Source organism: Tubulanus polymorphus, chromosome 2 (assembly GCF_964204645.1).
Source record: "Tubulanus polymorphus chromosome 2, tnTubPoly1.2, whole genome shotgun sequence".
Lineage (NCBI taxonomy): Eukaryota > Metazoa > Nemertea > Palaeonemertea > Tubulaniformes > Tubulanidae > Tubulanus > Tubulanus polymorphus.
The window spans coordinates 770845-795637 of record NC_134026.1 but is presented as its reverse complement, the minus strand read 5'-3'; the positions used below and the strand labels follow the sequence as shown (position 1 = coordinate 795637).

The following is a 24793-nucleotide window of genomic DNA, read 5'->3' as shown; positions in this document are numbered from 1 at the left end:
TAAACACTCCATATTATGCACAATATTTCCTTTCTGTACAAAATAATTTACATATTCACAATGTTTATCATCTATTTTAGCTCTAGATCGTCTTTACAAAATGTTTTGTATAAACGCTGAAAATTTACATGCCTTAAAAAGAAAATCAATCGCACAAAATCACAATAAAATCACTGCTATCATTAATGATAGAAAAATCATCTTAATGTAACAATATCATTGTATAGCATAAGAAATAGTAACTTTTTTTGCTCGCAATTGATAATAATAAGCTTAACATTTGGCACAAATTTACATTGGTCAAAAAAGGTTAATACAGTAGAGTATGCTTGCAATGTAGCCTGGACATGATGTTAAAACATTGATCACTATAATTCACGATTTAGGGGTCAAACTAGATTTCCAATTGTCTATTTCTCATAATTGAAGGAGTTTTGGGTATTTTGCTCAAATTAAAGGAGTTTCAAGCACCTTTAAAAGAATTTTCCATTTCGAAGGAGTTATTTATGGAATCAAGGAGTTGTAGGGACCCAGTTTGAGAGTGGATTGAAACAATCAGAAGATTACTGTTACAGTGAGTCGCCGAAAGCATAAAATCCGGGATAAGGATTCGCTTCGATTGTTAAATCCATATCTTCAGGATATTCGGCTTGTTTCTCCGCATTCATCATGTAACAATAGCCGGTAAACTTGCGGAAATATTTCCCGATTTCTGGATGAGTCACTTCTACCGGCTGCGGACAATGGGTAAGATTTTCTACAAGTAAACAATAGGAAAATGTGTGAAGGAATTGCAGAAATTAAAGTCTCCTTTCAAAGATTTTTCGACACTTTTTTCTACCTTGCGCTGCGTATCTGTTGGAACCATCTTCAACGAGGACGTTATAAAATGGTTGTTTATCTTTGTTCGGTAGATTGTAAACTCCCATTTGTTCGATCCATTCACGACTGCTTTCACATTTCTCATCCCAACCATAAATAACACACGTGTAATTATACCTACAACCATTTACATAAACACTTAACAACTATATTAACCATCTGATCATATGTCCAACAAAACGATCGACACATTTTCATCAAATACTCTAAGTTTACCTTTTATGCCTCATAATCAAACCAACTGAAAATTCAACTTTACTTCGAGGTTTTCTCTTCTTCACAACCTACAAATTTAATAAAAACAAAATGATTTTCACTCCCAGGTTATTAAGGCAAGGTTCAGCTGCTGATATGTTCTAATCATTTTCCTGCACTCTCTATCATGTATTACCTGTAGCTCATATTGGGGTAGATTTGTAATAATGAATATACGATATTTACCACTGAATTCTGATCATCGTCATCGTCCAATGAAACTTGCCGATAACGAAGTTGTTCCATTGTAACGGTTAATTCACCGAGCATGTGTGTGCCCATTACCATCGGAATAGTCTGAAGCCTTTCCATCATCTATAGAATAGTGATAGTAAATAATACTTACAAGTATGAACATCGCTGTCAAAGAGAGATAAGAAACTCTTAACCTTTTCACTGCTAAAAGTTTGATTACGCTAAAATGCTTGAAAGTGTAAAATCTCTTATCAAAATGGGTTCAGAAGCTTTTTGGAGCTTGAATAATTATGCAGTAAAGAAAACTTATTTAATCAAACCCATCTTTGTCTTATCCCATCCATCAAATATATCGACAGCATTTGTTTCTCTTAGAACATTGACTATGAAGGGATCAGATGTGCAAGGCCAGGGTAAAGAGAAAGGAGGTATAGCGCCTACCAAACTGTTGAATACATAATAAATGGACAACCTCTGATTTTTTTACCTGAGTTAAATTGATACCGAGATGAGTAGATATTCGAACTAACAGTAAATTCATGTTCATATCTTCGGGACATATAGTAACGAATAGATCAACAACATTACGCAATAACGACATAGCATCACCGCCGGCTCGGTCTCTCTGACGAGCGATGTTCACTAAATTCCTCGCCATTCTCTCGAACACTTTCACGGGTTCAACCGCTGCTAGTAATGAATCCGGCTGCCGGGTCAACACATGAAATAACTGCGGAAATACAGAGTGAAGATCCAACTGGGACAGACGTTTACCGCGATCAAACGCATCTATATATGAATAGGATGAATTCTCTGAACTGAAAGTTAAAATAAACAATTCTAATTTTCACTCTGGTATCAACAGTTGATTTAAGTAAGGAGTAACTCAATAACTACGGAAATTGAAACTTACTCTGCAGGATACTCTTTCCAACGCAGTAAGAAATGACTAGGAAAGTTGACTGGTTCACACAGAACTCCAAGTCTTCTCGCGATGCTTGCATATATAATCGATAGCGTGATTGGAATTCCTCTTCTAGTTTCTAAAACCTGGAAAATAAATGTATTGGGTATTTCGTGTATCTTAAAAATCTTGATAAATATATTCCAGAGATGCTAGGGCCAAAGTACCAAAATTCCGGAATTTAGAACGCCGCGAGGAATTCTCACCCAATTTCCGGAATTGACATCGGCGATCCTAAATTTCCGGAATTCCGGATATTTCCGGAAAACTAGCATCTCTGTATATTCATATAAATCTATAGATACAGTAGGCTTGACTCTATTCAAAAATTCTATTCTGATCCTGAATAATATAACATCCAACAGGTATCCCTCAAGTCATACAAATTTTCACGCTCTAAATAAATATGATTCAGAACATTCACCTTATCAATAAATGAATTTTTCATGTCATAATAATCTTCTTCATTGCCATAAAATCCTAACTCTGTGTATAATACAAGATTTAAACAATCTAGAATTTGTCGACTTTGACCGACCGACCAATAATCAGCATTCAATTCTGAAATTGATCGAAACACATTTAGATATTAAGTTCAGCAGATTGACAGGCAACGCGTGAAGCTAAAACAAACCTGAGAAACAAGGTAGTGTAAGTTGAACGAGTGGATGAGAAGAATGTCTCTGATTAACAGTAGCTTTCACTTGCGAAGCTATCACATCCAGTTCTTCACAGATTCCCATTTCCGAAATATAATTCCACGTTTGGCACCACTGCGCTATGAATATTGCACCTGAATTACCACAGTCATAATCAAAGCGTTTAATAAATAAGATTTGTGGAATTACAGTCATTTCAAACACTATTTTACGGATACCTTTCTCGAGAGATTGCTGATTACACGGTAATCCTAATAGCTCCCTCCATTTGCCTTTTAAACGTTTTGTTTCAAAAAATTGTAATACTTTCGCGGCATAGTATTTCTCCGTTAAATTGTCACACCTGTGAAAAATCAAAAGTAAGACAGTAACGATTAGTTGGATATCGTGGATGTATTTGAATTAACATCATCAGGTCATACATACATAGAATCTTCATGAATAAGTGACATCAGTTCATCTTTCACAAACATTTCACCGAATGGATGACTTTCTTCGAGCACAACTAAACTATTAAATCCACTATCTGGAACTTCCATTCTGTGGTAAAATCTCGGAGATAGCAGTTGATTTTCTTGTCTAATTGACCGCGACATAATATGTCGACATTTATAATGGTCTCGCCATTCATTAGCCTCAGCAACTTTTGATAATTCTAACATCCTGTACAAAACAGGATACCTACAAATATGTCATTAACATAAAGTAGAATTCATGCGATGCTATATCTATCGCATAATATCTTTTTAGTCTGAAAAGGTATTCTAACTCGGGGTTGAAAAGCGACATAAGCGCCGGGTTGTTGGACTGTCATCGTCATTTCTTTCACTTTCACAGTAGTACACGACAGGCCGTGGGGCTGGTGGTATTTGTCTAAGTTTGGGAGAGAATAGTAGCTAACAAATCATTTAGTATCCTAGGTACTGGGAAACTGGATGATCCAAATTTAAGCGTTTGTCAATTCGCTTAAAAATTGAGGACCGGATGGTGCTGCCACCTGTCAATAATACGGCGAAATGTCAACTTTTGAAGGGGTATTTTACCTTCTTTTAAACAGAGTGCGCCATAATTCATTACTTCTCGAAACCTGACTCAAATAGCAGCACGTTCTAGATACATTGCACAGGTCTTTGTGACACAAGCGCTCGTTTTTCAGCACTTGTTCCAATATTTCTTGCGGTAAATGACATAAGTTTGTTTTTATGTCCGCCATGATGGTTTTGGACGCGTGCACGGACGACCGATATATAACACAATAATCAATACCCATCTTTCTGTCTTTTGTTGCATGAATAAAAGTTGATATTATTTGAGTGAATTTATCTTATGATATCTATCCTAATGGGTTAATAATTTACTGAATAGTTAACCAGGAATTGTTTGATGTATCAGTGGATTTTGGTGCGGTGATATATGAAGTCCGACCTGTAGCCCGATTCAGTATATTTCATTTTCTGGCTGTCAGAAACAGATTAATGAGATTACGAGGCATCGTCCCTGTTTTAATTCAGTTTCAATGGTCTAAGGTAATTACTATTCGATTTCATATTCATGTATTTGACGCGTTATGTTATTAGAGTATACTATAGTCTGTTCAAAGCTCCCTACAGATGTGTAATATTTCCATAAAAAGAGATTCCATCCAGGCTCTGCTGGCTGCAGTTGACGTCGTTGTTTATCATCTGCTGTGTCCTCCTGCAGCTCCTCCTGAGCTTTGTTATCTCCTATTAATCCCCTTCCTTTCATTTACGTCGTTACTATTATGTCCAATAAATCAACCGAAATTGTATAGATTGAATTCAGTTTGCCAATAATAAAGTGCTCGTCCAGGTTATTTTCCATTTCACAGAAAGCAATCTTCTTTTGCCCTATTTATATTTGAGGTCACTTTATGCAGGCAGAAGGCATAAAACTCTTAGAATTTAATTTTATGAAATTCTTAAGGGTTTCACTAGTCGTGAAAATGCTGAAAAGATTATGGAAATTCATAAATTTTTTTTCAATTCTCAAAAATTAAGTTCGAAATCTTGTAGGCTACCCGAATTTATGAAAAAGCTATGCAATTTAAGAATGTGGTCTGGATAATTTCTGGTTTCAGGTGTCCTGTAGGCCAAAAATCTGTTTTCATAAACTTCTGCCTTAGTGGTTTCCTCATTTAATAGCTATATGGGAATTTGCATATTTAGCCCTATGAAAATCAGAGACTCCAAATTGTATGAACCCTTGTTTGTTTGATTTGACGCTGAAAATTGATTAGTTGAAGTATCTCAGTCAGTTCCCGTGAGTGTGACTGTGAAATTGTCTATTATTGATTGTGTTTCAGGTGAAATATTCAGTTTTCATTTCGAGCTGCAGACATGACGTCTATGCTGAGACTTTATTCGAGAATGAAAACATTAGGATCGAATATAGATATGAGTAAGAGGCTGCTGTGCTCTTCAGCTGTCAATCAAATTAAAGCCGTTATATTTGACATGGGAGGAGTTATTCTGCCGCCACCAGAACCTATATTCACAGGTATTTAAACCATTCACTTCATATGGGCTTCCCCGTGATTCTTTAGGGGTGGGTAGAATTTCTCTTCAAAGCCATTAAATTTACAAATTTTATGACCGCGCACTGTGTATTCAGTGCAAATCTCAGAGCTCTGTTCTCTCTGACAGAATCTGTTTTCAGTTATTTATTCTTGGTCTAAAAAGCTTGAATGATATTGAGCACAGAGCAGTACTTTCAATTTGAATATTATTTGCCTTTGAGAAATAATTTATACATCTTTTTATTAATGATTAGCTCATGAAGAAAAATTGAATTTGCCGCAGGGAACTTTAGTGGACGTAATTCGAGAGAATGGAGAAGATGGCGCTTGGATGACGTTAGAGCGCGGAGAAATTACTCCGCAAGATTTTGCCAAGAAATTCTCCGAGGAATGTGAGAAAAAGGTAATAACCATTTTCTAATATTCATTACTATTATTATACTAAGGAAACGACAGATTTCTAAAGATAAATATTTCGTTTGAATCTTAGGTCGGTCGTCGCATGGATATGACCGGATTGTTGCCTAGTTTCCATAGCGATTTGGCGACACCGTCACCTGAAATGCTCGACGCTGTGGCTTGTATGAAAGCGGAAGGTATAAAAACAGCTCTTCTTACAAATAACTGGATGATTAACAAACATGAGTCATTTATGCCGATCAAAAAGCATATATTTGATGTGGTAAGTTGAACTCGCAATTCCCTTATATTAAATTCCACAATAGCAGTGTCCCTTATAACTTTTTGATTCCTTAAACACTCCTTGTAAATGGAACATGCTTTTAAAAGTGCTTGAAACTCCCTTAATTAGAACAAAATGGCCGAAAACTCCTTCAATTGTGAGAAAAAGGCGATTATTTTTGTCTAGTTTGAATGTCTAGTTGATGAATTTTAGATCATTAGATTTCAGTAGACTACAGTCGAAATTTGTTTTTGCCCAATTAGGCAGTCACTAAATTAGAAACCAAGTTTAGGTAGTCTTAATGGATATAAATGTGATGCAGACACTTCCAGGAAGTGGAAGCCTCAAAATTTGAAATTTTCTCTATTGAGACGCCTTGAAAACTCCTTATATCCTGGAATGACTGATATAAAATCCCACAATAGGAATGGAAAGAATAAGTCAGAAAAGTTTCCTTCAGCTGAAGATGTGCGTTATCTTCTTATTTGAAATGATTGTATATATTTTTCCGTGTGTAGATAATAGAATCATGTCGAGTTGGTTTAAAGAAACCGGATTTGAGGATATATTTACACGTTTTGGATCAGTTAGCCGTGAAACCGGAACAGTCTATATTCCTCGACGATATGGGATTGAATTTGAAAAATGCTCGAGAACTCGGAATGAAAACGATTAAGGTTTGTTTTTGTAGCGACCCTTTTGGAAAAGTCTGATTCCTTTATTATGGTGTCCTTTGATCATACCTGGAATAAGATGATGAATATTAGATCATTTACAAATTGAATTCATTATCAATGACTGGAATAATAAGGAAAGTTTCTAATGTCAACCACATTTCCACCTAATGGAAAGCACCCCTTGAATATAATCTTGAAATGTATTCTTGTGTAATTCAGTTGTGTAAATGCTGTATTTATGGTTGAAACAGGTTGAAACTGTTGATAAAGCTGTATGTGAATTAGAAGAAGCTCTCGGATTTCCTCTGAAAGGTTTCAGTCCGGGTACGATATCTGTACCGGAACAGCACAAACTGCCGAACCTGGACAAGTTACAGAAATATCTGAACTGGACACTGAAAGTTCATTCTAATGGTAAAATACTGACTCAAAAAACTAAACATTTCAACCATAAATTCAGAAAACTGAAAATAATTATATTGTTATTTTGTAGAGAAACCTATTATTCGATATTACAAACACGGTCAATCAAATCCTACATATCACATTAAATATGCGGGTAAAGAAGTCGTGCTTCGTAAAAAACCAGTAAGTTCTCAACAAACACTAAAACAAACACGAGACAAACAGTGACTGTATTTTGAGAAGTTTTTGTTATGCGTTTGTAGCCCGGTCAACTGTTACCATCGGCCCATGCGATAGAGAGAGAATACCGCGTGATGAAAGCGTTAGGAGAACAAGGTGTTCCTGTACCGAAAATGATTCATTTCAATGAAGATTCTACGTAGGTTACGAAGCCTTCCAACCCGAAATCATTTCTGTAAATTTGAAGACTGGTGGTATTTTGGAACCAAGTATTACCAGTGTTTGCATTTATTGATTTGACACCGGGTCGTAATGGCTTCTCTGCAACTCATAAAATCAGTTTGCGTAAAATCTCAATCGAGGGTTGATGAAATTTGATAGAATATTTCTAGGTTGTTAGGAACGCCGTTTTATATGATGGAATACGTCTCTGGTGTCGTTTATACGAATCCACTTCTGCCTGAAATGACAAGCAGTGAAAGAACTGCTATTTATTCCGCTATGAACGAAGTACTTAGTAAAATACATAAAGTTGATATCGATGCAGCTGGACTCGGTGACTTCGGTAAAAGAGGTAGGTCTCTCCACGGTATCCCCCTGCATCGGTGCAGCCCAGAGGCGTAATGATCTCATTTCAATTATCTAGGATAGGTTGTAAAAATTTACATTTTGTACATGATCAAATGATTAGCAGGACGGCAACTGACCTGAAAAAACTTTGGAAGCTTGGGGAAAGCTCAGGAAATTCGACAAATTTTGCAAAAAAAACTGGAAAACACAGGGAATATGGATATTGACCATGCATTTCTTTATCAATGCAGGATTCGTGATTACTGAATAGATTGTAACATTTCAAACCAAGTATTTTTTCTGTGTTATAACATAGAAAATTCGGGGGAAATTCAGAATTTGTAAATTGGCAGAAAGTGGCGACTCTAATTAGTACCATGAGATCCTCCGTCTTATCCGGTGGTTCTGTTTGTTATAGGTGAATACATGAAGAGAAATTTGCAGCGATGGGAGAAACAATTTGAAGCGAGTAAAACTCATGAGATTAAACCGATGAATACTCTGATATCTTGGTTGAAAGATCGACTTCCGACAGAAGAGAAATGTACTGTTGTACATGGAGATTTCAGGTAATAATAATGACTAAACATCACTATCTACCGGTAGTACGACTACTGAAGGACAGTCACTGACTGGAAAAATCAGGGAATCAGAAAAATCGGGGAAATTTTTTTAGGTTTTTACCAAAAACCTGGAAACTTAGGGAATTTGGGTAATGCTATTGACTATGTCTTGATTCACTCAGGGAATTTTTTACAATCACTTGGAAACATCAGAAAAAATCTGACAGGATTTGTAAATGGGTGGAAAGTGGCACGACCCTGTATTGAAATGGGTCCAGTGTGGGTTTTGGATTCTTACAAATCGGGTAGAATTATGGATTCCCTGAATTTATTACATGATTAAATGAATTTGTAATTTTAGAATTGATAATCTGATATTCCACAAGGATCGACCGGAAGTTTTAGCCGTACTTGATTGGGAAATGTCAACGTTAGGAGATCCGTTATCCGATCTAGCTACGAACTGTTTACCTTACATCTTACCGAATACAATACCGACTCTACCAGGTTAGATATTGATCTAGTAATTATCTTCTAGCGACAGCATTGATCTTCAACATCTGATATTGATATCATTAAACATTAACAGGTTTTGGTAAAGCGAATATCGTCGAGTTGGGTATTCCTAAAATGCGTAAATATATTCAGCAATATTGTGATCAGATGGGCATCGATGAAATCACGAACATGAATTTTTACCTGGCGTTTGTTTGTTATCGAATTGCCTCGATTGTACAAGGAGTTTACAAGCGCTCTTTACAAGGTATGTAGTGTAGTAGTTCAAATCAAACGTATCAAATGGTTCATAAAAATGTTTGGTTCTACATTTCAGGCCAATCGAGTTCAGCTGATGCTCAAGCCATCGGAAAATTAGCTGAACATTTCGCTAATTTGGGTTGTGATATAGCTTCGAAAAGCCGAAGTAGCAGTAAGTCTAGATTGACGTCTCCAACGCCGACTTCTACGAGCAGTAGCAGCGCTTATACTCATTCATCAGATACATCTGAGATTCATCAATCAAATAGACCTGAATACGGTAAATATAATACACTGAAACTCACTGTTGTTAAGACAATCATTATTGTGACTACTGACTGGTTAGGTATAATGCTAGAATTGGGTTTAGGCTTAGAATATGGTTAGTTAAGGGATAAGGCTATATAGTAGAAAAGAAGTAAATCAGTATCTGACCTCGATGGCTCTGTCGGTAGGGCATTATACTAACAATTCTTTTTCTCTGGGCTCGATTTTTGGATCCAAATATTCTTGAAATTGGCTTTAATTTAACTAAGTTCAGCATCTTTGCACATGTGTAGAAGGAAAATTGGAATAAACACTAACCTACATTTTGACTGACTGTTATGCGAGTCAGATTTCTTCAGATTTTATCAATTGCTTTCTGTTCGAATTTGATTCAACTACTGGAACTCAATTCTATTTCTATTTCAGGTAAAATCCCGATAGATGTTTGCGGTTTATCACCTCACGTACAGGATCTGTATCATAAAGTCGACTCTTTTATTCGCGATAACGTCATTCCATTAGAGGCCGAGTTTGTACGTCACAGAGAATCGAAAAACAAATGGTCCGTTCATCATTCCATCGAGGAATTGAAGGTAAGTAAAATTCATCTCAGATTCTTGACGATTTATTTATTTTTTGTCTCCTGGATCTAGTTACGAAAGTATCAGTTACTTTTAAACGTTTAGAATTGTGAAATATTTATCATTTTGTAGAAAAAAGCTATGAGTGAGGGTTTATGGAACCTGTTCATACCTACAGATATTGATCCAATGAAACAGTACGGAGTTGGATTAACTAATGTTGAATACGCATTTATATGTGAACTGATGGGTAAATCTATATGTGCACCGGAGGTACGTTTTCACTAGTCATAAATAGCAAACAGTACTAATTTAATTTTCTAATGAGTAAATATGTTTTCGGGAGTTGCATTTCCCCTCCGGCACTACACCGGAAGAGGGGAGATACAAATCACAAAAACGTTTGCTACAATAAATATAGACGATAAATATTCGGAAATGAGAATTGTACTCTTTTTGCTATTATGGATTTTGAACTATTTGAACTCTCTACCAAAGATGTTGATAAATCATAGGATTTGAAGTGAATTTCATTCCGTTTCGTAGGTATTCAACTGTTCGGCTCCTGATACCGGAAATATGGAAGTTCTACTGAAATACGGAACTAAAGAACAGAAAGAGGAATGGTTAACGCCGTTACTGGAGGGGAAAATACGCTCGTGTTTCGGCATGTCTGAACCGAAGGTAACAATCTGACTTCATCATCAGCCGAGTTCTAATTATAAATATACAGAGATTATATTTATGATACTTGATCGTGTTTTTGTAGGTTGCTTCATCTGATGCTACAAATATTGAATCATCGATTTCAAGAGAAGGCGATCATTATGTGATAAATGGACATAAATGGTGGACTAGTGGTAAGCCTAATTCTCTCTATATCTGGGCTGTGTTTCATAGACAGGATAGATATCAAATTTACCTCTTGGGGTAAATCCATAACTTGGGTGATGACCACCATTAAAACGATTAAAAAGTTGTAATTGCCATATTTCAACACATTTCCATGGATTATGTAGCCCCCATATCTATGTACTGGGTTCTGTTTATTTCCTTGATACTCTAATATAAAACTATAATTACATTGTATATGTAACTGTTTTAGGAGCTCTTCATCCTCAATGTAAACTGTGTATATTTATGGGTAAAACTGATCCGTACGCAGAACGTCACAGACAGCAGAGTATGATCCTTGTTCCGATGGATAGTCCTGGTATTAGGATTATTCGACCTCTCAGTGTGTTCGGTGAAGTAGACGCTCCATGTGAGTATTTGAAACAGTTTAATAACTTAAGTTATGTGATGACTGAACTGAGTTCAATTGTAAGGGTATCTTAAATCGGTTTCTGTGAAAACTTTGATTACTATTTCGTAGATGGCCATGCTGAAGTGGTATTTGATAACGTGAGGGTTCCATTGCATAACATACTTCTCGGAGAAGGTCGCGGATTTGAAATAGCTCAAGGACGCCTCGGTCCCGGGCGTATACATCACTGTATGAGATTAATCGGTAATGCAGAACGAGCTTTCGAACTGATGCTGCACAGGGTATGTTCATAAAACAATCCCAGAACTTAATTAATTTGCAATCCATGCCACCGGCTATCCCAATAGGACGACTCATTCAAAATCTTGTCCATATTGAACTAATTGTCATCAAAAATTTTGACATCACACATCGAAAATTAAGCAAATTATGTCTCTGAATGAGCTCAAATTGATCTTTAAGTTAATGATGAAAACCCACTGGTGTTGATTAACGGTTTATTCTGACAGTTTCAAAGTTTGGTCTAAACTTCGCCATCAGAGAAATGAAAATAACATAATGATCTTAATGGTTCTTAGAATTTGAAATAATAGACAGATTACTACAATTCACCTTTGAGAACTCATCGTGATATTTCATTGTTTATAGACTAAGAATCGTATTGCGTTTGGTAAACCGTTAGCAGCGTTCGGTACGGCTCAGGCCGATATCGCTATGTCTCGTATAGATATAGAACAGACGCGTCTGCTCGTACTGAAAGCCGCTCACATGATGGACACAGTCGGTAATAAAGCAGCAGCTTCAGAAATAGCGATGATCAAGGTCGCGGCTCCAGCCATGGCTCAAAGAGTACTAGACCGTGTTATTCAGGTACATGTGTGAATCTAATTAACTCTTGAGTATTTGATTTCAGTTGATGAATCGTTGTGGATGAATGATTTACCAGTAGGTTTTACTCATTCCGCTCATGTTAATTCTAATCAAGAGTGGAGGGAGTAAAATGCACTGTTGAATAACTAGTCGTCGTAGGATTTGAAATTTGCTGAAAACTCGTCATATTTCTTAGAAAGTCAAGACAAAGCCTCAAATTTACGCCGACGTATTTTATTTTTCAGCTTCACGGAGCGGCTGGACTCAGTTCCGATTTCCCACTAGCCGCATTTTTCATGTGGGCACGTATTCTACGTCTTGCGGACGGACCCGACGAGGTTCATCGAGTCGCCATCGCGAGAAAAGAATTGAAAAAATACAAAAATGCTAAACTCTAAAAGTAAATCTGAACGAATCATAATTTCAGTGAGATATTTGAATTATAGATGAATAATTTTATACAAATAGATCATGAAACAAAGATTTTATGTATCAAGTGTTGATCAGTCGTTAAATCACTATTAAAATTAGAATTCCTCGATTATTGCCCAATTCAACTGTAATTTTGAGAGAGAATTGTTTTGTATTTTGCACCAATGAAGCATCTTCACTAAAGGTCGAAGATTTAAATACATTCCACCATCTTAATTCACCTATAAGGCATGATGCATTTAAAATAAATCGCATAATTGTTTCTATATCAAAAGTTGACTTAAACTCAAACTATTACAATAGACTTAATAGACCAAGTCATCTTTGGAATGAAATATTTGTCCAATTATCCAAGTGATTTGAGTATGTTTTACAATCCTAGTACATGTATAACCAATAATACGCAGTGAAGAGTTCATCTTCATGTATTTTTGGTAAAACATTTTGTGCATCAACCAATTAGTTCAGTATATTGATAAATCTGTTTTATGAAATATAAAATGCACTGGTATGTGTAATACGTTTGCATTGCCAAATAGATAAAAGTGCCAATATATGAGTTTTTATCGTGAAACCGCCCTTCCTCGTAGATGAACTGTGCCATGTGCCATATACACTTAGAGTTAAAGTTTCCATTTGCTGTACATGAGCTTAATCAATATTTAATTGAGTGACATATATGATTTAGTTTTATCCAATGATTTAAGGTTTATTGATAAATGCTTGCCAGATTTATTCACAAATACACTTTGGTATTTCGGATGATTGAAAATCACATTTGCTGAAAAACAGTTAGAAACTATTTGTTGAAATATTAACAGAATCATGAATAAATTTTATATAAGATAGTTATATTATTCTGTTTTTGTCAGATTTATTTTGTTGTATTCGTGGTTTCTGGTCGTAAGGCTGAGGAAAAATAGGATATGGAAATAGTCCCGTAACCAATGCAGATTCAAAATCAACCCAGAGAGATAACTAACCACAACAACAACGCAAAGTTTTCTATGATGACATTTTATTTTATGTAGACATGTACAGTATTCGGCTGTACCCTTAAACTTACACACTCAAACCTTACACTAAACAACTTGGACTGGTTCCTATCATTTCATAGTAATATATACTAAATTTAGGGTGGAACCAGTCTATAACAATGTTATGCACACATTCAGTATAATGGAGAAGAATGAGTCAATTCACATTGAACACAATTCAACTCCTTATATCTAGAGGTTGATAAAATGCTGCACCTCACTGTAACCTGCCAGGACTGTCAGCTCATTATTGATACCTCAAAAACTATTAGCTTTACCATTTTACCATCGACTCGTTCTAAGAGTTCATTGGTTTTTTACACTTCAAACAAACATTCTGTTATTCACTACAAACGCACAGCTATGTGTCATAGTTTCCTAATAACGCGCCACTATTCACAGTTACAATCTGTTACTCACTTCACACACAAATGATTTTCAATTTATTTTCTTTATATTGTAATATTCTGTACAAGCGTCTGCACAGGCTTGACAGAGACTAGAGAACACAAAGTGAAACAGCACCAAATTTAGTTATCATGCCACTTCTCACCTACCGGTATCACAATCTAAAGTACAGTTAGTTCTATACAAGATTCTGTTGACTTTTAGAATCTTTAGACATACAATATCTCTGAAATTAATGTTAATGTTGATATATCAGATATATAGATAATTATCTGAAAGTTCTCATAAGATTTTCATGACACAAACTCCAATGTGCAGTACATAGCATCCTTGGATATTTACTGGTATTATGAGTAAATGTTAAAGAACAAAGAAAATCGATTAAACACAATAAAAACACTTTTTATACTTACAGGAAATACAAATCAGTTAAAAAGTATATGGAATTTACACATTGTGCGAACTAAACTAAGCCATCGGGAAAACATCATCAACAACATAAAATTCTGTAAATACGGCATATAGTAGATCTATGAACACAAATACATACTTTCCAATCCCTTTTACACCTAAATATTTTTTTTGATAATAATCTTTGAAAATATACAATGAATGTATTATTATATGTTACATCACGCGTTGCGGAGTAAAGGCTTTAAGATATTAAGTGTTAACTGTGAAACAAATGCATCTACGAAGCGTATGAAAAACCTTCGAGTGTATTTACAGAAATACTGAAGTTAAATTTATGATACAATAGATGATATTAAAATGTACAAATTTCACTAACTAGTAGTTGTTTTTGTATGATAGATTATGTACAAACAGTCAAAACTATTTTTTCTCCATTTGTTACCTTAGAAATTCCACTTTTTTATCATAGAATTTTATAAATAAATAAGGAAATATCACAAACAACCGATATTTTTCAGTTGTTCATCAATGTTTACTTAACTCGAAGCGATGAAGATTTACAGCTCAAAAAAACCTTTTAAAATAGAAAATTATTTGCTCATAAACTGACGACGATTATATCCTAAAAATATTTACAAAACGATGTTGCCTCTTCTTTGGGTAAATCGATGAAAATGACCGTTAATGAATGATATTGAATATAAATTACTAGTAAAATTTGTGGATTACATTTCATTTAAATTATTGATCAACAATTTCTATATAGACTTTAGAAATAATTTAGCGCAGATAAACAAATCTTTATTTACAAACCTAAATGTATACGATACAAGTGTATGTAACGTTCGGGTATACTGGATATTCATGCACAGACACATCATGATTAAGTATTTTAGTTCTACGCATCACAAATTATCTAAAACAGTAGAACAGTGAGTCCTTATTTATCAAATTATGTCTTTTCTTACTTTTATAGTTATCTTTTAAGTTCACTTTATTTGAGTTAATTGATAGGTTATTTACAAGTAATATCTGATGTACGTACCGGTATGCTATAGACCGATGTACTGCGAGACTAATACATCTTACTCTAACTTAACTTGATTCTTGAGTTCTTTACAATTTCAAGAAATTCTGTTTGATTGTTCGGTACATGCACTAATATAGCCTAAACTTACATAAAGTTTTATCTAAGAGACATTACACGGGGCAGTACTGAAACTAAACTACTGCACAGCGCTCATGGCAGTACAACACCTCCTGTTGTATGTTTTTGCTCATTACACTACAGTAATCAGCTGTCAAGATGTGCCATGCGCGTGCAAATAGCTAGATTGACCTTGTAGATTATAAAGACGTCTTTCAACTGATTCTTTATCTGAAAATGAACAAAATTCTTAATGAACCAAAAAACTTTATAATAGGGCCTATAATAATATAATTCATGATATTTATGACTATGGTTGTCAGGGATTATGGCATTTTGAGTGGTTACCAGTATTTTGAGTAATTCTCCAGTGATGCGGAAGATATAAAGAGAACAGGTTGATACCGTAGATAAAGAGAACTTACACTTTTCAAGGAGTTGTCGATCGTGTGAATGATTTGCTTGCTGCGCCAAACTGTGTAGAAGAATCTGAGCATTTCGATATTTCTTGAAACACTAGAAAAACAAATAATGACACAAGTCAGTATTATTGAATCCGTATTTTTATAGTAAATTTTCTTTGTCGAAAACTATGGTAGAACTAATAAAGCCTTGTGATAATTTACCTCTTGAGGATTTCCGAATATTTCATCCAAAGCAGCAGTTTGACACTAAAATCAGAAATATATGCAAGGCATAAATGTTATAGGTTTCCACAGACAAGCGACTGTCAAATTCAATTGAAGAAAATACCTATAATTACGAAGTTTAACTAATTGAGGATTTTCTCATTTCAACTCAAAGGCTATGAGCCATTGTCGAAACAACTTTAAAAATGGCTCCTAGCATGAGTTAAAACATCAATCCTGTATTAGTTGTACTTCATAATTGTAAGTTGTTTGTTCAATGCTCGTAAATATAGCAATCTGTTGATGTGTAAAATAGAGTGAATGAATTGAAACTGACCATCTTTATCGCATATCCGTAGATGAGTTTTTCAGCTGTGATGCTAGATTGAACATTAACACCAGTTAGCTGAAGCGGAGATTCTTTAGCGTACAACTGTTTACAGATTGTCAGACAGTGACGATAATAATTATTCAATTCCTTCAACGCTATAAAATAAGATACAATTTAAACATTACTAAAACTTTTAGTCATCGGCAAAATAATCTCTGCAAACATTTTGAAATTGGTCAGTTACTACCATGGTTTCTCATTGTAACTATGGTAGCTGTTTACCCAGTTTAAGGATCGAACCGTAGGAAAGTCTATGAAAATGGACCCTGGTCATTTGAAGATAACATACCGGTACATCACTGGTCCAGGACTATCATATACTGTGACTATATCTAAGGATCGCTATTCATTACTAATTACTTACTTGTTTTGACAGCGGTTGAAGGTTGAAGTCGGCTATTTGTGATTTCATTTCGCGCCAAGTTCAAAGATGATGTCAACATTTGTAGAGCTCGGAAATATAGCACCATCTGTTCAACACGCCTGTAAACAATGAGTGAATAGTCATTTGACTGACATCTTAAAAACAGCTGATCATAAATAACCAGTTTTTCACATACCTTTGTCCTTCACTTATGAATGATATATGGTCCAATGTAAATGCGCTTTGCTTCTGAAAAAGTAGCAAAACATTGCATAAGTGATTATAACATAAAAATTGTTGTTACCAGTAAAACAACATATGAATTGTTTACCTTTGTGTTTGTTAAGTCGTCAACTGTTATAGGACTGCTTCGTGATTGGGCTAACTCAACTATGCATTCAACGAGAGCCAAAACAAAGTTTAACTTGGACACTGTTTCATTGTGCTCTTTCTACAAAGACAAAGAAATAACACTTTTGCTTAAACAGTGGTATGCCCTACGCTGGATGTTAATTTCTTTATTTACTACTTACATCCATAAGTGTTTCCTCCGCGAGCTCTGGAGCTACAAACATCGGGGGTGGCTCCATGTTCGGAGGAGATTGATACGGAGGGGATGGATCTAAAGAACTGATACTCCGACGACGAACACGGGGACCTCTCTGACTCGTATAAACAGAATGATACGGAACCATGTGATAATTAGACGGTGATTGAGAACCTGAAAACATGAATAATACATTGATTCATCATCAAATCTGTTCCGTTAACTACAGAAATTGAGAACTTACTTTTTGAAAATAAAAATATCATAAATCGAAACACCCACTCAAAAGCAAATGCATAAGCTTTCTGGGACTATACCCGAGTAGGCTGGTATAGGGAGTGAACACATTACCTTGTTGTTGTCTGGGGCCGAGTCCGAACGCTACTCTCATTAAGTAGTCTTTATCTGTTGGGAACTCCTCGGTAGGAGCGAGTTGTGGTTCAGTTAATGACCTCTTTCTACCCGTAGTAGCTGGGTAAGCTTCGCAAACTGATAAAAACAATAATAATTCGGAGAGCACATTAACAACTCGGTTCATTCTCAAAGCCACGAATAATTCATTCATTTCCATCGAAGAATCCGGAATTGATACAAATAAAGCAGACGCATCAGCATCATCACGCAATTCATTGAAATGCGTGTAAAACTAAAGCAGATAAAACTGAAGCCATTTAAACATGCAAAGCAGCTGAAGCTAAGTATGAAGCTAACATTCGCTAACACTCAATACATTCGGGCTACTTGATTATATTCCAAATAGAGAAAGTGGGTGTATTCGAAAGGGCAGCAATTTATAGTACGGAAAATTGGGGAAAGAAATGTGAATTATTGATAGAATTATGAAAAGAATACAATCAACTAAAATCAATATTCAAATATTCTAAATTCTGAAACCCGTCTGGAAGATGATATAACTACTGGATACGTGACCAACTCTATATTTTTTTCACACACCTTCTTCTTTCAACATGCCCATATCCGGACAAGTTGTCGTGCGTCTAGTCATCCCCAGGTTCATATTTCCGTAAGACGATGAATGCGGTGAGCACGGGCTTATTACATGTGACGAGTTATTACCTGCAGCCATTTGAAAACGGATAGAGATAAGAAAGATATATACATGTATATAGATGACAACGAATATTAGTGACGGGCTTCATTATCAAAGTATCTTTAACCTAGGATCCCAGTGAGAACTGAAATCTTTGAAATATCGATAAAACAGCAGTAGGCCAGTGTGTTAGGTAAGAACGAAAAATACAAAATTTCAGTCGTCACCAAGATGAGGAAAAGATTCCTAAGAACCTTGCGGACCATACATGAGTCAATGGACCACATTTCCCCATAGTTGAAATAGCTATGATAATTTGGTATAGACGCTATTGCGTGGTGAACACACAAATTGTAGGATGTGGTCCTTCTAGATTTTGATATATTCAGTCATCGTAATTACAACGTTAGTTTGGTAAAGACAGCTATCATCAGGTAAGTACTGAAAAGTGAACACAAGTGCTGCTTCAGAATACTGAGAGCTCAAATCAACTATGACAGATTGCTCATTTCTTAAAGAGACTCCAGTAGATTGAGCTAATCTTGAATTAACTTGAGCTGACAGAATTAATACAACACCGAGACCCTTCTGCAACAAGCTGAAACATGGATACTACACACATAGCTGTACTGACGATTCATTTCAATAAGCATCAGGAATAATGTCTAATTAATTAATCCCTTTCTAAGATGATTTCACATGATTACGACTAGAAATCTCTTTTCTCTTTCTTATTTACATAGCCCAATCATGCATCAAACATGGAGGCACGTTTTACATGCATAGCCCATTTTTACAAGATAACATCATCACGTTTTTTCATGTACATGTTTCATCTCTACGGATGACAGTGTTATACGTACATGTTGCCCCTTTTTCTGTCATCAGTGAACAAAAATAACAATCATAATATTTTTGAGTCATCTTAATTCTTAAAGACTCGTCATAAATCATACAGAAAACCTAAGTGTTTATCTATAGATTGCTTCAATAAGGAATGTTCTAATCAATCTATAAATTGATCCATTTCATTCATGTGATGATTCAACTTTTTTTTACCTTAACAGGTTGAGGGTAATTAGTAAATACATATCAATTTGTAATTTTGATATTAGAATACGATTCTGAAAAGTGTTTATACATAGATTCCTTCAATGTTCTAATCAATCTATATATTAATCCATTCATGTGATGATTCAATTACTTTTTACCGCAACAGGTTGAGGGTAATTAGTTAATACATATCAATTTGTAATTTTGATATAAAGATATAATTCTGAAAAGCTTCCAAGCGTAAAAAAGCCACCGGTTCAATTAATTATTGCACGAACAGAATAATATATTGCAGCAACAAATATGAATAGAGTAAAGTTGAATAAAGCAAACAGGAACCGAAAACCGGAGTGAATGTGACGAGAGCTTACCGGAGAAACGTCTATGAGGTGATGAACCGGAGACCGGGGGTGGATGACGAGGCAGCGGCGGAGTTCCACCACTCATACTATTCCTCCTCCACATATTATTACTAGGGGGCGTTCCAATCGTAAATTGAACTATAATAAACAGAGATATTTAAGATTAAGAATGAAACAAGGATTCGATTATCACAGCAAATGACTGATTATTTCTGTTTACCTGCAGGTGGGGACAACGACCCGATATCCAAAACATTACAAGCTGATGTTGTCCTTTTCATCGGGATAGGAACGCCTTGAGATTTCTCCACCTACAAAATCATTGAAACACGTAAAGCTACAATTCAAATCTAGGTTTCCAATATTAATTTGTTCTTGGACCTTACGCTTAATTCTCTTAATTATTATTTCCTAAGTTTTTGCTACTTACCGAAGCTGGGCTTTGAGCCGCAGGTGAATTACGATTGACTTGTGAAGGAACGGGAATCGGTTGCGATGAAGGTGAGGACGACGGACTGACATTCAGCGTCGAGGGTCTATTCGGACTCGTCTGGGCTTCGTTCAAATATTCTCCTCCGCGTCTTTTTATTCGACCGTTTAAATCTAGACTTCCTCTAGCTCTCACCGACCCTGACACATAACCTGAAATCAAAATTTTCACTATGGATTTTTAACATGTCTACCTTATATATACACCAGACCCTACTTGATATTGATCCCACGAGATAAATAGATTATCTCAGAGGTACAGGAATTCTAGGGCGGGCAGAGCAGGAATGGGTCATTATCACGAGGAATTAGAAAATTTATGATACATCACGAGGCAATCGACTCCTGGGTAAGTGGAGTCTACTGCATTTAATTATTCAAGCTTCATTTACCTTGGGATTCAGGCAGATTTTCAGGAACCATGACATAATCCTGAAACAAATGATCACAAATTACAAAACGGTTGAAGATCATCGGGCTAGGTCAGATTTAGGAGCGACAAGATTTACCTCAGATAAACTTCTCGGTGTTATCGTTTCTTCCATTTCCTCTTTACCGACTTTAAAGAATCCGGGCTCTTGTGGCGATTCTCGATAACGTCTCGGCTCCTGCTGTAACAAATCAAACAGCAAATAAAGCAGACAATATTTCTGAGAAGTCGAGAAGAGTTTTCAGTAAAGTTTGAGCTACAATTACGATACGTAGTTATTTCCAGTGTTAATTAACCCTTGCATCATTCACAAATTTCAACCTAGAACCGGATCCTGGTTTATTGTAAAGGATTGACTTACCGGTGGTGTACAGATCATATTACCAGACAGCGGAGACGCACTGACTGTATTAACACTTGGAGATTCCGACGTCCCGGAACTTGAACTAGTTCTTCGATTTCGCGGTACGGGGACTGCATCTACAGAGTTATCAAATACATTATCATATATCAGCTCATTATCACTATCAATTCATTTTCAAAGATTATTTTACTTACAGCCAGTTTCAGATTTAGTTCCCTGAGTCAAGAATGGATGACGGAAAAAATCGTCTGCAAATGAAATTGGTGAAAGATTAAACTTTGCAGATCATATTTTGAACATTGTCTCCATTTCATTCTTAACAATTAAAGCCGCTTTTTAAATGCTTACCAAATTCAATTCTGTCTTTTGCATTTCTTTTCAACATCTGCAGAAGTAGGTCTCTAAGTTCCGGGGAAGTTCCACTCGGGATACTGTAAAATGATAGCCATATTGTAAATAAGAGAGATAAGAGTAGAAAACACTTGAAGATAAAATATTTGCACTTAACGCATGAAATAAATATCTTATCATCTTTGTTGACTTACTTCGGTGCAAGATGGGCGTGTTTTTCATAAAATTGCTTTAACTGTTGCGGAGTTTGGGCTTGAAACGGTGCTTTTCCGGTTAAACATTGAAACACTATTGTACCGATACTCCACAAATCAGCTTTAGCGTCGTATTGTAAAGACATGATAACTTCAGGAGCCTGAAAACAAATTCATATTTCTTCTGGTTATTTAGGGATATAACAAGCAATGATTTACATGGATACATATAGAAGTAGGACTAGTTTTGATGTAGGCTTCTTAACTACATAGATATCATTCCCCATAGATATCAGAAGTATAGTTCAATAATAGTTACCATGTACATAGGAGATCCACAAAGTGTAGCAGCCATCACACCATCACTGAGAAACCGAGCAAAACCAAAATCAGCTGAAATCCATAAATTCATGAATATAAATAATTAAATTCCTAATGGAGATTGATTATAACAATCAAATCGAGCTCATTCTGATTCAACTTACCGATTTTGAGTTTGATGTCAGTTGGTATCGGGTTTGGTTTGACCGAATCTAGAAGAAGATTCTGCGGCTTTAAATCTCGATGAACGATTCCTTTAGCGTTTAATGCTTTCATAGCACCAGCTTTAAAAGAGACATAGACATTATATTCCAAAAAACTGATTCCAAAATCAAACCTCAATCGGAAAGCTGTTAATTTTTACCTATTTGACGCAAGAACAAAGCGATAGTATCTTCACTCAGAGTGCCCTTAGCTGAAAATTAATCAAACATGTAGCCTAGCTATTAAGTCTGCAGACATATTTTAATTGTGTGCGGTCAATGTTTTATACTTACTGTGAAGATAATCAGCTAAATCACCACCATTACAATACTGAAAACAGGTATCAATTTCATATAAATCGATATCAACAATCAACATAATTAAGCCGTCGAATATTCAAATGAAACAATATCAAACTCAATTGATGAAAAAACCCACAATTGTGTAGAAAAACTAAGAAACGACTTCAATCTTAGTTTTTCTCCTGAATAAAAGGTTTTTTCCTCAGTGACTTGTCTATTGAATCCAAGACCTACCTCCATCACTAGGTAAACATGATGAGTTGTCTCCTGAAAATATCAAAAGGGAATTTATAGAATTCAGTTATAAGCAAATTTGAGTTGCATTCTCCGAAATGATAATCACCTTACAATCCAAAAGTGCGACCACATTATCATGTTGTAGATCTGATAATTCCTATAAACACAATAATTCTATAATCAATACTACAATTTATACAATAGCATTAATGACAATACAAACACATGACTCATAGAGCAATCTAAAATATGAGACCAATCCAGCAGTAGTGAGCCACGAGACATCTTGGAGTTCTATTTGGACACAATTCTACTAAGTGCACTGTGTGTGAGGTCACTAATACACATTTAAGTTTACTAACCTTCAATATTTTGATTTCTTTACTCAACAGATTTTGAGACTTTGCCAAGTTCTTCTTTGTTATACTCTTAATGGCAACAGTGACCTCAGGTTTCTGTAAAACAGTAAAATGAATACAATCAATCTGTATTTACAGTTAGCATTATTCAATTGATGGCTTAGTGATTAAGGAGAATCAGAGAATATCTATTAATTTACCTTCCTGAGGCGGCCGCGGAAAACTACAGCAAACGCCCCGTGACCAATAAGGTCCTTTTTGCTGTATTCATAATCACCAACAACCTCCATTATTTCACTGTTGTGATTCACGCAGTTCTATACGTCAAAATCAGTCACTCATAATTGATGTATACCTGCATGTAGATACATTGAAATTAACAAGGATTCAAAAGATACTGAACTTCCTGAAACATCACAATACATAGAAATCATTCCATTCCATTAATATTCTAATATAGCCAAGTTTAGAACAGAGGTGAAAAGAGACAGATCGATGCAGTTCTAAAAGGTTGGATTTACGAAGTCAGTAAACTGTCTGTGGTTTAGTTTCATGGTAGGATATTTTCACAAACCACAGTTAAGGTTGGTATGACAAGGCTATCTGATTCTAAAAGCTTTTTAAGTCTATCACCAACACAGCACCGTTTACAAATCAAATTCTCTTGAAAATTTCTACAGGGAGAGCCCCAGACCTGATAAGCCCATTCAGGGTCCAGGGACCAGAGCCTTTTTTCAAAGTGCAACTCGTCGTAGGCCTATCCCATAGCTGATGGGAATCATATATCCAATAATCAACAACAATTCTATCACATCTTCCAGGAACTAAATAATAGGCCTATCTACATTTATAACCATAGACAAATCAGTTACACAACAACTCAGTAGCGAAATACTTCAAATAGACCTTTGTCATGTCGAGCAGAGACCTGAATCCGTCATGACAAACTCCCCTTCCCTGACCGATCAGACCCCACTGTTAATCATAATCACTGATTACCCTCATAATATAAGCAAGAGATACATTTTTCGAACATTTCTGACTGAATTGCCAAATTATCATTTTAAAATGGCTGATCACAGTTCTGTAATGTTTTATGATAATTATTTCGCTACCTATCGTTATTCGAAGTGATTTTGACGGAAATAATCTTGAAATTTTGCAATACCTTTTGACTATACAAATACACGTATACGAGCTGAGTAAACTAAACACTTCGTCGATTTCATCATCCGTAAATTAACCACGCAATAAGACGCTTATTTTGCTAAACAAAAAAACATATGATTGAATTTTCTATTGTTTACGTTCTGTCAGAAATAAGAACAATAACTAGTGACACGAAACGTCGAAATCGATCTAAATTAAAAGGGGAGTCAGAATTAATTCTGACACATT

The 24793-nt window shown here is 35.5% G+C and overlaps 3 protein-coding genes across 5 annotated transcripts; 1 reads left to right on the top strand and 2 right to left on the bottom strand.

Annotated features, from left to right (window-relative positions):
• Positions 1-11: 11 nt before the first annotated feature.
• On the bottom strand, positions 12-4168 carry LOC141900862 (F-box only protein 21-like). The gene is made up of 11 exons (XM_074787908.1): positions 3999-4168; positions 3382-3636; positions 3174-3298; positions 2931-3089; positions 2721-2857; positions 2246-2382; positions 1820-2150; positions 1324-1452; positions 1099-1166; positions 842-999; positions 12-757 (listed from the first exon to the last, which is right to left on the bottom strand). Exons 1-11 carry the CDS (start codon positions 4166-4168, stop codon positions 570-572), a joined length of 1857 nt encoding a protein of 618 aa, XP_074644009.1. The 3' UTR covers positions 12-569.
• Positions 4169-4415: 247 nt separating this feature from the next.
• Positions 4416-13583, top strand: LOC141899677 (acyl-CoA dehydrogenase family member 10-like). Its single transcript, XM_074786108.1, has 21 exons — positions 4416-4481; positions 5279-5472; positions 5746-5894; positions 5982-6173; positions 6692-6850; positions 7102-7264; positions 7344-7438; positions 7519-7634; positions 7828-8009; positions 8424-8574; positions 8930-9075; positions 9158-9331; positions 9401-9604; positions 10018-10184; positions 10305-10445; positions 10719-10856; positions 10942-11032; positions 11278-11436; positions 11548-11720; positions 12088-12309; positions 12555-13583. The coding sequence occupies exons 2-21, from the start codon at positions 5313-5315 to the stop codon at positions 12705-12707; spliced, it is 3135 nt and encodes a 1044-aa protein (XP_074642209.1). The 5' UTR covers positions 4416-4481; positions 5279-5312; the 3' UTR covers positions 12708-13583.
• Positions 13584-13751: 168 nt separating this feature from the next.
• On the bottom strand, positions 13752-24694 carry LOC141900728 (serine/threonine-protein kinase unc-51-like). 3 transcript variants are annotated; one of them, XM_074787746.1, is made up of 28 exons: positions 24564-24694; positions 23596-23750; positions 23399-23491; positions 23143-23193; positions 23034-23066; positions 22791-22827; positions 22658-22708; positions 22458-22577; positions 22292-22365; positions 21973-22133; positions 21776-21858; positions 21622-21675; positions 21425-21543; positions 21143-21244; positions 21026-21065; positions 20575-20786; positions 20365-20455; positions 20154-20282; positions 18633-18755; positions 18030-18167; positions 17665-17852; positions 17463-17582; positions 17328-17380; positions 17132-17250; positions 16714-16862; positions 16374-16418; positions 16173-16263; positions 13752-15978 (listed from the first exon to the last, which is right to left on the bottom strand). In XM_074787746.1, the coding sequence occupies exons 2-28, from the start codon at positions 23683-23685 to the stop codon at positions 15902-15904; spliced, it is 2643 nt and encodes an 880-aa protein (XP_074643847.1). In that variant the 5' UTR covers positions 23686-23750; positions 24564-24694; the 3' UTR covers positions 13752-15901. The 3 variants fall into 3 exon arrangements, with proteins under 3 accessions (XP_074643847.1, XP_074643849.1, XP_074643848.1); XM_074787748.1 differs by lacking the exon at positions 18030-18167; XM_074787747.1 differs by lacking the exon at positions 18633-18755.
• Between the last annotated feature and the right edge of the window lie 99 nt (positions 24695-24793).

Excerpts from the sequence above, each read along its gene's own strand:
- LOC141900862 (XM_074787908.1), bottom strand. The coding sequence starts at position 4,168 with ATGGCGGACATAAAAACAAACTTATGTCATTTACCGCAAGAAATATTG. Across the intron at positions 3,299-3,381 it reads CTTATTCATGAAGATTCTAT|GTGTGACAATTTAACGGAGA; the intron begins GTATGTATGACC and ends GATTTTTCACAG. Across the intron at positions 2,151-2,245 it reads TGGAAAGAGTATCCTGCAGA|TTCAGAGAATTCATCCTATT; the intron begins GTAAGTTTCAAT and ends TTTAACTTTCAG.
- LOC141899677 (XM_074786108.1), top strand. The coding sequence starts at position 5,313 with ATGACGTCTATGCTGAGACTTTATTCGAGAATGAAAACATTAGGATCG. Across the intron at positions 9,076-9,157 it reads TACAATACCGACTCTACCAG|GTTTTGGTAAAGCGAATATC; the intron begins GTTAGATATTGA and ends AAACATTAACAG. Across the intron at positions 10,446-10,718 it reads AATCTATATGTGCACCGGAG|GTATTCAACTGTTCGGCTCC; the intron begins GTACGTTTTCAC and ends TCCGTTTCGTAG.
- LOC141900728 (XM_074787746.1), bottom strand. The coding sequence starts at position 23,685 with ATGGAGGTTGTTGGTGATTATGAATACAGCAAAAAGGACCTTATTGGT. Across the intron at positions 22,709-22,790 it reads TTTAGCTGATTATCTTCACA|CTAAGGGCACTCTGAGTGAA; the intron begins GTAAGTATAAAA and ends ATTAATTTTCAG. Across the intron at positions 16,419-16,713 it reads ACGGATATGCGATAAAGATG|TGTCAAACTGCTGCTTTGGA; the intron begins GTCAGTTTCAAT and ends TTCTGATTTTAG.